The sequence below is a fragment of the Tiliqua scincoides genome, chromosome 14 (assembly GCF_035046505.1).
Source record: "Tiliqua scincoides isolate rTilSci1 chromosome 14, rTilSci1.hap2, whole genome shotgun sequence".
Classification (NCBI taxonomy): Eukaryota; Metazoa; Chordata; class Lepidosauria; order Squamata; family Scincidae; genus Tiliqua; species Tiliqua scincoides.
The window spans coordinates 12,070,726-12,083,225 of NC_089834.1; the positions used below are offsets into that span (position 1 = coordinate 12,070,726).

Consider the following 12,500-nt stretch of genomic DNA (forward strand, 5'->3'; position numbering starts at 1 on the left):
TCAGGTATTAGAGGATGCTACGTGCTGATAAACTGCTATGGGACCAGAGGACGGATGCGCATTTTTTTTTTTTTGCCTGCAAAAAAGAGTCGGGTTTAATCAGCAGGCGACGATAAGCTTCCTTTGCACAAAGGAGAACAGAATATTCTCGCAGCACCTTTGTAAACGTCTCTGAGCCTGTCTTATCTCTGGCTGGGCCGTATCCTGAACCCAAGAAGAGAGCGCTTGGACGTCTTAATCCTTCCTTGCCGTCACCGCACTCCCGAGTCAGAGGGAGTCGTGGACCCTTTTTCAGGAGCACGAAATTACCGGAGCCGCTTCTGTCAAAACTCGCAGCCAAAGCTGAGAACTATTAAGGCCCGCTAAAGTGCGAACAGTTTTGCAGGCACCAGGGAGGAAAAGTGAAAATCGGCCCTGGAAAGGCTGCGTGTGAGGAAAACAGCTCAGGCAATTAGGAAGAACATCTCCTGTTATCTCCTGTCACTCGGCTCCGTGGCAACGGCACACAGCCCAGCAGGCCGCGGAAAATGCCGCGACGACGCTCTGCAGAGAGAGCCGAGAGGACGGGGCGTTTTGCTTCCAGAAAGCATCTTCCTGCTGTCATGCTCTGGTCCTTTTTAAACTCTGTATTCAGAGGTTCTGGGTTCAATCAGAGAACGCCTCTTCCACCCTGACGCCACCCTGACATGCTGCCTTGGGGCTTTTGCACATCTACCAAGGACCCAGTGACCCCATCAGGAGGACATGGAAAGGGAGATCCCGCCAAGCCTGGCGGAGGACCGTTCACAAAAGGCTGGGCTGTCAGCCCTCCCGCTTGGCCTGGAGCCCCCAAGAATCAACACCCATCTCCGGGGACCACCAAGAGCATCCCTAGAACTGGGCCCAGGAACGCCTGGTGTTTCATCTCATCCGAAAGCAAATCTCTGGAAATAGTTTCAGTCCCTTAGCAGAGAGGGAGGCTGGTCAAGGAGCTGGGAGTTTCAGCACCCGTTTGCAGGTGCCCAAGGCTGCAATCCTAACCACACTTTCCTGAGAAGTGTGAGTAAGAGTGTGAGAAACCACGCTTTCCTGAGGGCAAGCCCCACTGAACAAAACAGGACTTACTTCTGAGCAGACCTGGTTAGGACTGTGCCCTAAATTAGTGATTTGCAACATCTTAATTCTCCTGGCACGCTGACCTCCTGCGACGTCACTTCCAGATTCCAGGAGACTCTTCTGGGTTCTGCGACTGCTTCTAGGGCGACTATCTGTAGTAATGAGTTGTCTGCCCTTCCTCCTCCACCGGCTGCCAGTTGCCCACTGTGGCCAGGCCTTTCCAGCCTGACTTGCCCTTCATCCCCTCAGCTTTTGCATTTATCCACGTTTCCCCCCAGAATGAAACTCTGCCCCGACCAGCATTAAGCTCCCCACACCCCTGAATTTCCATCCATGAAAAACCCCCTACAGGCCCCATCTTGGGAGGGGTTGTAGCTCAGTGGTGGAGCTCCCCCCCCGCCCGCCTTGTAAGCAGAAGCTGCCGGGTTCCCTCCCTGGCAGCTGGGAAAGACCGCAGAGAGCTGCGGCCAGCCAGCCAGGTGGACAAACACTGGGGTAGAGAGAGCAAGGAGCAGACCTGGGAAGAGAAGCCTTCCTCATGTCCACCTTTCGCCTGCAACAGATGCCCCTGAAGAAACCCCAGCAGCCGCTCCCCCTCCCCCCACACACTGCAGGCCTGCTTACCAGCTCCACACGCCTGCGCCCGGCCTCCAGCTCCCTCTGCGCCAACTCGCTCATGTCCGCCTTCATCTCCTCCACCCGCATCTGGTAGTACCGCGAGTTCTCCTTCTCCCGCGCCTCGTCCTCCTTCGCCTTCTCCAGCTCCTCGCCCATCTTCAGCACGCTGTCGCGGAGCCGGAGAACCAGCATCTGGAGGAGACATGGCAGCAGCCTGGTGGACTCTGCAGCTCATGGAAGCTGAGGTTCCTTGGCCTCCATCGACGACAGGCGCCGGGTGCGGAAGCAGAACGAGCACGGAGTGAAGTTTCCCGAGACTCCGCTTCTCGTTTTGCCTCCGCAAGGGTAAGATTCTAGCCCTCAGAGCTACAGTGATATGCTGATACGCGTGTGGGCAGTGACTGGGAGCACCTCAGAGGTCAGCAGAGACATTGGGCAAGAAGCAAGGGCGGGCAGGCAGGCAGGCAGGCAGGCAGGGGCGTTGCAGTCCCGGGGCGACGCATCGCCTGCACTTGCAACAGAACGAGGTGGCCCACCCACAGGAAAAGACCGTCAGGCGGAACCACATTCTGGATGTTCCCTCGCATTGGAAAAAATTCCTGCAGTCAGAAAACAAACAGAGCCAGGAGCTGCTGGGACAGACCCTCTCCCCTGCACGTGCGAGGGTCTTTGTTCTGCAGGCAGGGGGCCATCCCAGAGGAGGCCATGCTCACGCACCCTGCAGTGGGACACACCTCCCTACCACCCCCTCAGCATCCCACCACCACCTCATTCTGCTTCACAGCACTAAAGGGAAGCACCGCTCAAGGGGGAGTTGAAACCCCTATTACCCAGGCTAAGGGGGGGGAGGGGTTCTCCTCTCTCCAACAGTGGGAGAACAACTGTCCTTATTTGTCCCACCACAGCAGCTTTTCCAGTGGTTGTTTCCTGTGTCTTTTTTGGACTGTGAACCTGTTCAGGACAGGGAACCATCTCGTCATTCCAAAAACAACCATTTCAAGTCAATTTTCTTCCAAGGGCTAAATTGTCTTAGGCCACTTCAGTGCTCCGGGCCCCTTCCTCCAAGACTAGCCAATGCGGCTGAAGCCAATGGGGCTTTTCCCAGTCCGTGCATCTTAGTCTGGAGCTTCTCGGTGCATCCCTGTCTTTTCTCAAGTGCACCCAGGCTGGGCTGCCAGTCCTAGGCATGCAAGTCCCTGTAAAAAGCTTGGTCTTTCATCCTGCTGGTCCTGACCACAACCCCCCACGAAGGAAGATGGGCTGGGAGGAGGACAGAGGCACTTGTCTGAATGGGGAATTCTGGCGGAACTGAAAAAGTCTCCACTGGATGTTTCCAGCCTGTCCTGGTCGCACTTTTCAGTCAAGGAAAACAGTTCAGAAATTGATCCCTTTGCAGTGAGGATCGATATGTGTCAGCCTGTCAGCCAAGAGAGAGCTCACGCCGAGCCCACCGCAAAGCCCCTCCTGTCCTTGGCTGCCTGTCCTCCTTTCGCCTTGACAGCGGCTGCACGAGGGGCTCACCCGACTGCGACGGGCGGATCGGGCCGCACAATGATTTCAGGGCTTCTCTTAGGTGCAGCAGTGCATTTGCTCACGGCTGGAGGTTACCTCAAACAACACAGCTGGGTCTGTGGCTCAGAAATGGACACGGAACCGGTTTTGAGAGTAGCTTGTCTCTGAGGGCAAGGAGGATGGCAACAGTTTGCAGGGAGCTGGTGGGCCACTGTGAGGTACAGAAGCTGGACTGGGGGGGCCCTTGCAGGGCTCTTCTGATGCTGCTGGAGTGCCCCAAATGACCCTGTTTCTCCAGGCTTTTTCTTGGGCAGAGATTCATCTCAGCCTACTTTGGGTGCACCACTGCTGGGCTCCAGCCTGGGCGCAAAGTCCCCCCTCCCATCCTTCCTCATCCACTCTGGGAACAGCACAGGGCACGCGACCTCTCCCACCCTCCTCCCCCAGGCCAGCAGCTGCATGAGACCCCCTCTACCTCAAAACGCTTAATCTGCACCCTCTGGAACTCCAGCTTGTTCTCCAAGTCGCAGATGAGTGCCTCCTGGCGGCTGACAATGGCCCGCTCCACCATCGACTGCTCCAGGTAGGCCATCCGGGCCTGGGTCACCTGCAGCTGTGGCCAAAGAAAAGAAACAGCTCCTTGTTCCTGCAATTCTTAGGCCACCTCTGTCCACAGACCGAGGCTGGAGCGTCTTGCTGTGGCTCACCGCTGAAAACTATAACAAGGAAATTGATTCTGAGAACACAAATCCAGCTATAAAACTATAAAACCGGAGAAGGCAGTAATTAGCAGTCACACTTTAGAGGGAGAGCAGGAGACATTTCGCCAGTTTTGCAGGAGAATCCACTGACAATTGACCCGAGTCGGGGACCCCGGCAGCCTCTCTCTACCAGGCCAGCTATTTGCAACCTCCTTAGAAGGCACCCAGACAATATGGGAACTGGAGGCTTGGTGCTGAGCACACACAAAAATTGTCGTACGACTCCTGACCCACAATGCTGCCTCGGGGCCAGCACAAGCAAGCTCCTGAGACACAAAGACATCAGGGAAGACTGCTGTGTTGTGAGATGTGGGGAGGGGCTGAGCATCTAATACAGGGTGCTCAATAGGTGGATCGCGATCTACCGGTAGATCACGAGGCAAAATGAGTAGATCGCGGAGTGCCGACCCCCCCCCCCTTCGGGTGCCTCTGGGAGGAAATGCCAGGAGTAAGGTCCATTGTACTCAATGGGGCTTACTCCCAGGTAAGCGTGGCTAGGATTGCAGCCTCACAGCCTAATCCTAGGCATGTCTACTCAGGAGTAAATCCTGTTATACTCAGTGGGGCTCAAGGTACACCAACATACATTGTACACATAAATGTTATATGTTATGATGGCGCGAACATTGTAAAAAAACTCTGGTAGATCTCCGGGCCTTGCTGGGTTTCAAAATAGCTCTCGAGCCAAAAAAGTGTGAGCACCCCTGATCTAATAGAAGGCAACTAGAGAAACTCGTGAGAGAGGTCTGTCAGTGGCGCTTTTGCCACGAGAACTCAATGGACCCTCTCCATACACAGAGCTCAGACAGCCCCCTAGGACAGCCATTTTCAACCACTGTGCCGTGGCACGCTGGTGTGCCGCAAGTGGTCCACAGGTGCGCCACAGGAATTTGGGGGAAGATTATTATTAGTAGGGTCAATGGGGAAGTGAGCCCCCCCCCCCCACTGGCAGCACGGTGTGCCTTGTCAAGTGTCAAAAACCTGACGGTGTGCCTTGACCATTTTGGTGCCTTGTCAGTGTGCCACGAGACAAAAAAGGTTGAAAATCGCTGCCCTGGGACCTTCACGTCCTCCCCGAGATCACACACCACCAAGTACTCAAGTAAAGGCAGCATTCGCAAATATTTCAGACCCAGCAAGGACGGAGATGCAGGGACTCACTTTCTCTTGCAGGCTGTGCTGCTCCTTCTGGGCGTCCTCCAGCTGCGTCTGTAGCTCCCGGATCTGGGCAATATCTGTGGCAGACTGGGGAGGAAGAAGGAGAAAAGTTGGAGGCACAGAAATCAAAGGGGTTCTTTGCAGCTCAAGGCCATTTCAAGAGCCAAACCCTTTCCTGGGAAAAAGCGGGCAGAGGTGTTGACGCTCCCTTGGGCAACCTGGCCTCCCATTTCAGGAGTTCACTGTGCTGTTGGCAGTTGCGCATGCCCGATCTCGTCTGATCTCGGAACCTAAGCAGGGTCAGGCCTGGTTAGTACTTGGATGGGAGACAGCCTGGGAACACCAGGTGTGCTGTAGGCTTCTACCATAGTCTTTCCAGACTGAAGGTTGCCAACCAACCCCAAAAGGAGGAAGTGAAGGGAACGAAACAGGCCAGGGTCTTCAACTGCCACGGCTTTCTTTCCTTGACCTACATCCAGAGCACTTCCTTGCCCAGCCACCAACCCCCCCCCCCACCCCGGGGCTGTCTGTGCCTCTCTCCAGCCCAAACCCTTCTTTACCTGGGCAATCAGGGCCTTGTGTTTGGCCATCAGCTCGTTCAGATCCTCCTGGTCTTCATCGATGCGTTTCAACAGATCTGCTTTCTCGTGCTGCAGCTGGTACAATTGTTCCTCAACCTACAGCAAAATAAATAACTAACTAAATACTCACACAAGATTCAGACCAGGCAAGGGCAGGCTTCTCCATTTCCATTTTTTCCAAAGCTCTTGCATTTCCCTTTGATTTCTGTTCTAAGTATCTTTCACTAAAAACTGTTTTTTTTCCCCATCGCAATCCCATAAAAACATCATTTAAATCTGTATTTTTTCCCCAAGTACTTTCACATATTTGCTGTGAAAATAACTGCTACTGCTGCCCAACTCATCATAATGTACGCCTCTAAGTATAGGCGGTTGTTTTTTGCAAGCAGATGGAAGGCATAGAAGCCGGAGACCCCCCTCAATTCCAATAAAATCCAATCCACGAGGGAAAGGGAGGCGTGCGGAGCTGTGCTTTCCACCACAGATTCTGGCAAGGGAAGGTTTTGCTAACATCCCTGCTTAAGGTATGAGCTGTGGACCCAATAGGACCGATTTCAAACAGGAACAAGTGACAGAAGTTGGCCATCACTGCCTCTAGCCCTCTGCCTGGGAGCCAAACTGGCCTCTCCTGGAGACCACGACAGAGGCAGATGGAGCTGCTGACAGGGCCGTTCCAAAGCCCAAATTTCTGCATGGATTTCCAAGTCATTTGGCCTCATTTCCAAAGCAGAGCCGGTGCACTGAGAACCTGCCAGCATTCCACTTCTCCTTCCCAGTTTTTGCACAGGAGGGCTGCGCATGTGCAGACTGCAAGAGCTCTCGGCGTTCACAGCTCATTTAGACCCACCCCTCACTTCATAGTACACACAGGTGCATGTATTGGAATTGCAGAAGATATTACCAAGGAGATAGGGTGTGGTGTCCACAGTGCCCCTTGCTCCAAGTAAATGCAGGGTTAAAGCCCAGGTGGTAGCTGGAGGTGTGCTGCACAGCTGCAGCAACTAGAGACTAAAGTGAACCTGGGAGCATATAAACAGCACCTGGAGGAACTAGTGGTGTGGGTTGTAGAAGGAGTGCAGGTAGGAGAGGAGACTGACTGACTTGGCTTATTGAATTTGGAATCGGACTGTGACTTGGCTTAATGACTTTGGACTTTGACTTGGATACTCTGATTTGACTGACTACCTGGAATCTGACCTTGGACTGTGACTCAGCTTATTGGCTCTGGACTCTGATTTGGCAACTCTAACTGATTGGACTGACTTACTTGGAATCTGTGGACTGGGACTGGGACTGGACTCTGACTTTTGCTTGCTGCACTTGTGAGTTTAACAAGGGAAACTAATCAGCCTTAAGCGGGCACGAGGCTCAGTGGGGAGGAGCTGTGGCAAGACAGTGCATTTATAAGACAGGGCAAAAAAAGGCAAGCTTGATGCGTCCGCACCCAGGATTGCACTGCAGTTCTTTCGGTGCGATGTTTCACCAGCGCTTGTCATGTGCTCTTGTGCAACTGTTTTAACACCACACCAAAAGAATCTCAATGCAACGGCACAATCAAAAAAGCGATTTGCTTGATCAAGCCAGCGCACACATGTGTGGATTGAGTGGGGAGTGGGGAGCGTGACCCAGCTCTGTGGGATTTCAAGCTGGACTCGGAGGTTCTGCTGTACCAGATGCACTTACAGGAGAAACTCAAAATGCCAGAATTTGCTACTGTTCTGAAAGCAGCACTTACAGGAGAAACTCAAAATGCCAGAATTTGCTACTGTTCTGAAAGCAGCCTTCTTGAATTCTGCAGAGTGAATGCAGGGAGAGGCTCCCTGCAGAGTCTATACCTTGGTCCATCCAGCTCTTTATTGCCTGGGCAGGGTCTTTTCAGGGCTCCAGACACAGCAGAGCCTTTTCCCAGCCCTGCTTGGGGATGCTGATGAGGACTGAACCTAGACCTTCTGTGTGCAAAGCATGGGCTGGACCCTGGAGCTGCGGCCCCCGAACTGGGCACTTCACTTATCAGAGAGGCTCCGGGGTCCAAGAACCCCATAAGGCAGCATTTCTCATTTTTTATCCCCTGCGGTGCCACTTCACACGATCCACCTATTGGAAGTACCATCAGAAGTGACTGGCTGATGACATCATTGCCATTTATATCTGGGTTGGGAGGCCAGACGTGAGGCGACAAATGCCAGTAAGAGGGCAGGAGGTCTGGTCTAGAGGGTTGAGCCTCCATTTGCCTGAAGATAACATCCGAAGGTCGCCAGTTCGAGGCCACCGGCACCGTGCGACCTTGAAGCAGCTGACAAGCTGAAGCCGAGCTATTCCATCTGCTCTGAGCGTGGGAGGATGGAGGCCAGGATGTGCGGCCAGATCAAGAAAGAAACAGCTGAACGTTGTGGTTTCTTGAAAAATAGAAACCTTCTTTCAAATTATAAAAATCCCTACGGGGATTTAAATTGCCTGCCTATGTAAACCGCCTTGAATTAAGTCTGAGGAGAAAGGCTTTCTGGAGTGTGTGAAAGCTTTGGAGCTCAGCCCACAGAGCTGAGCCTTCTCCGACGTCTGTCACACCAAGTTTCTCGTCTCACTGCTGGACAGCAACTGTCCAGGGGTCCTATAAGGAGCACCAGACGCCACCTCAAGTACCACTGGTTGAGAAACACTGCTATAAGCACATCATAAAATGCTGCCCTGCAGTCCCAAGCATGAAGGCCCCGAACATGCCTACACGCGCACCATTCCCATTCGTGTGCGAGGACATCCCACTGGACTGGGTCAGTGTGCGATCTGTCTTCCGCCCCAAGCGCCAGCCCTGTAGAGGAGCCCTCCTGCTCCCTCCAAGCCCATACCACGTTCTTGCTCCAGCTGACGGACTCCAGCTCCGCGTGCAGGCTCTCCAGCTCCAGCGCCAGCATCGCCTGAGACTTCTGGGCCTCCGCACATCGGGCCGTGCTCTCTTCCCACTAGGAGAAGCAGAGAGTGGGGAGTCATTGCATCGTATCGCACTAACTGCACACAAAGACTGAGTCAATTTCATCCCCCCCCCCCAGCCTTCAGCAAGAGTTATTTACATTTTGTTTCCAGAGTTTCCCCACCTATTAATGCCCACCCTGGGGGCTGGGGGCTTTCGCCTGGGGATTTCCCCTGGGGGCTGGGAATAAGAAAAGGCCCTCAGTTTGGCTGTACTTGTCGTAAGAGGCGACTAAACAGCCACCGGGTAGATGGGACTCCTTAGCCTGGGAAGGCAGCTCATCTGAGAGAAGGAAAACTCTGACCCCAAACCTCCACTGCCTTGTGGCTACATCCAGTTATGGAAAAGGCTCCAGGAGTCAACCTCGAGGCAAAATCGGGAGCCGGAGTCCCTGAGGCAGTTCATGGCTGAACACAGTCACGTTCTGGCAACTCCTGCTACGCCGCTGGAACCAACTGTATTGGCCTCTGCCTTTCCATTGGACCATTTCAGCGACATGGAGAGGGGGGATTTGCTGCATGGGCAACAGCCTATCCTCCATACCCACTTTACCCAGGCTTTGCGCACTGGAGAGGACACTCTGTTCCAGAACCACCATTCAGAGCGTGACACCATAGTCTTCCGAGACTGAAGGATGCCAACAAAATGTACTGCGCCCAGGGGCAGAGGGGGGCCCAGAAGTTTCCTGGGGTCTTGCATTTCTGATCTCGCCTGGCCTTGCTGCCCACATGGCAAGTGGGGCTGGCTCGCCTTGGGTGCCTCCTGGGGGGCCGGTGAGGGGTGAAGGGCTGCTCCAGAGGGGCCCCTGTGGCCTGGTGCAGGCCGTTGTGCTGCTGAGCTGCCAGCACCACACCTTAATCTTCTGTTCTGTGTTACTCTGCGGAACTCCTTGCCACAGGGCGAGGGGTTGGCTCGCCTTGGGGGCCGGTGAGGGGCTGGCCCAGAGGGGCCTCTGTGGCCTGGTGCAGGCCGTAGTGCTGCTGAGCTGCCGGCACCACACCTTAATCTTCTGTTCTGTGTCACCATTCAGAGCGCGACACCATTGTCTTCTGAGACTGAAGGATGCCAACAAATTAATGCCCACCACGACTGCCTGGTGATAATTATGCCCCTCTTGGGGCTGGCGGCACACACTCTAAAACACTTTCCCCTTCGGAAAGGCCACATAGCAGAGCTTGCGCTAGCAAATGGGGAACACTGCGGGGATCCCCGTTCCTGCCTCGACAGAAGAAAACCCTTGTGGTGGAGCCCTGCAAGGCAAAGTGAGCCCCTCGCGCCACCCCCAACCTCACTCCAACTTCTTCTTGGCGGCGGCAGCCGTGTGTGTGGCAGCTACAGGTTCATTAAAGTGAAGATCAGGGCAATTCACAAGGTGGAGTCTGCAAATGGTCTTTTTTCCCCACACACAACTTCAATTGCACAAAGATGCCGTTCCACAAGTGCTAATTTGCTCTCTGCTTTTATCGGCTCCCCATTAAGGGCTCCAGCACTCATCGAAATGCCATCTGTGGGAGGGGGCGGCAGGGAGGAACTTTCCACAAGCCAACCAGTGCTGCTGAACCCCAAGAGAGAGGCAGGCCTGGGCTCCTTCATCTCTTCCAGACTCGCTTACTGCCGTGGCGTGGTTTCTCCACAGCCCAACCCAAGCCTGGGTGTATATATCACACGTGTCTTTCTGCACTGCCCTGAAGTGTCCCAACCTGCCCACTTCTGTCCCTGCTTCTGGCTTCCTGGACACTCTCTCAAGCAAGTGGGACACACACACATCTGGTGCATTTATCTCGGATGTTTGGGTTTCGTGGTTTACTTTCCATAGTTTTCCCGATCCGCAGAACTACCCACAAATCCAAAGAAGCACATCCAGGGGAAAGGCAGGCTGGCCAAGGGGCAGAGTGCCTAGTGGCTGGTGTGCACACGCCCCCCTGTCCTACTCCCTGCTTTACCCCCTTGCCTAGTGGATCAGCAGCTGAACAGGGAGAACTTTGGCAGGTCTTCACTGCTGCCACCACTCCGGGCTACAGGGACAAGGCAGACGAGGGATGCTGGGTGAAAAAATGCCCCTCCCTCCCTAAAAGGCACTGAACCGCAGGGACACTTCTTAAAAATCAAGCCCAGGGCAAAGAGACACAACAACCACATCGATTCTCCCCTTAGCCCTTTTTGCCCTGCGCAGCAGACCACAGGGGCTAAAAGATGCTCTTCCCAGTGGCTGCTGCCCGGCAGCTGGCACCTTCCATCATCTGCCAGCTCATGGCAATTTATGGACAACGCACTGTGATCTCACTTGGAAAAAGCACCCCCAAGATGCACAAGCCAGGTGGGCCTCTGTCCACATCTGCTCCTCTGTCGCTTCTGCCATTAACAAACAGTGGCTCCAGGATCCATCCATGACCACAAGTCACCCTGAAAGACAGCACAGGCGTCCACAACCAGCCCATGCTGGCATTTCTGAGAGAGGCACTTTTACTGCTGCCCTGACATCGCTGTGCCCACCGTTGGCCAGAAACTGATTAAGCCTGCTTTAATTAGTCAAGAATCCACAGGCCAGATCCTGGGGAAGAGTGGGGGCTTTGGGAGCTTCCCAACAAGCCGTCACAAATCCCTTTCCGTGCCCAAGTCGAAAACAGCACCGACTTCCCATACGCCGCAGGCTGGAGACGATAATTAATGTTTTCTACCCAACACAACTGAGATGATACTTAATAATACTGACGGAAATAGCAGCAGCCAACTCCACAACGAGAACCTTGGCGCGCTGCAGCCTCCGGTGACGTCGTGACAATCCACGTGTGCAGGAAGCGGCTCGGGGCCATGGCCTCCTTCCAGGAAAGCGCACGCTTTTTTTCTTCCCTGGGGTGAGCATCGGAGGGGGCGGCTTTGTGGGTTGCATTCAGTCTGGCAACTTCTGACTCCTCCCTCTCCCTTCCAAAGATAATGGGGGGACAGAGACCCGTAACCCAGGGATGCTGACCGGCAGGAGGCTCAGGACAGACAAAAGGAAGCTTCCGCAACATGTGAGGAACTTGTGGAACTCACTGCCACAAGGGGATGAAACAAATCCATAGGGGAGAAAGAGAAAACTCTCACTGGCTGTAGGCTAAACGGATCTGCCGCATTCAGAAGCAGTGTCGCTCTTGACGCTGCTGGGGCTGGCACTTCTGCTCATGAGTGTAACTTTCAGCAGCCATCTTCCCCGCCTGGCAGACAGTCCCTGGGAACTGGGTTCCCACTGCATTGTTCCAGCCACAGCCCGGAACGCAGTGCTTCCCAGAAGATGCAACCAGGACGCTGGTTTCGGTTGGACCCGGTTCAGCAGCATCCTGGGCCACCGACGCTCCGTTAAGCAAGCACTTTCAGTCGCCAATAACTGTCAAGGAAACATCTTTTGCTATCAGCTGAAACAAAAACTTGGACCAAAAGGTCATGTCCTCGTGCGGCGGCTGTCAGCGTCTCATCATTTGCTCTCCCTTGTCAAGACAGGGAGCAGTTTCCTTTTTTTCCTGACAGCCTCCAAGCTTATGATGATTGACACTTTCAACTGGAAACCATCCGGAAAGCTCTTCCTTCCTCGTCCTCTCGCAGGGTCCCAACTCGGAGATCTCTGTACTTAAGCCTTTGCTTCCTGCCTGTTCTTTTACCTTCCCCCCGGCACGGCTGTCTCCTTCTCCTACACACAGGCCTTCCTGCCTCCACTTCTCTCTCCTCCTTTCCTTCCATCTTTCTGCTTTCAAATCTGCATAATGGAATTTTCCCACTTGGGAACAAACAAATGGCAGTTCCCATCAAAAAAGATGCATAATGTATGATCGG

At 54.1% G+C, this 12,500-nt stretch overlaps 1 protein-coding gene across 1 annotated transcript in view; it reads right to left on the bottom strand.

The window, feature by feature from the left end:
• MYO18B (myosin XVIIIB) overlaps positions 1–12,500 on the bottom strand; it is an 86,298-nt gene that overhangs the window by 11,569 nt on the left and 62,229 nt on the right. Inside the window, 6 exon segments of the mRNA XM_066609985.1 lie at positions 485–543; positions 1,720–1,905; positions 3,701–3,838; positions 5,148–5,231; positions 5,705–5,821; positions 8,569–8,682. Coding sequence (XP_066466082.1) covers positions 485–543; positions 1,720–1,905; positions 3,701–3,838; positions 5,148–5,231; positions 5,705–5,821; positions 8,569–8,682 — 698 coding nt within the window.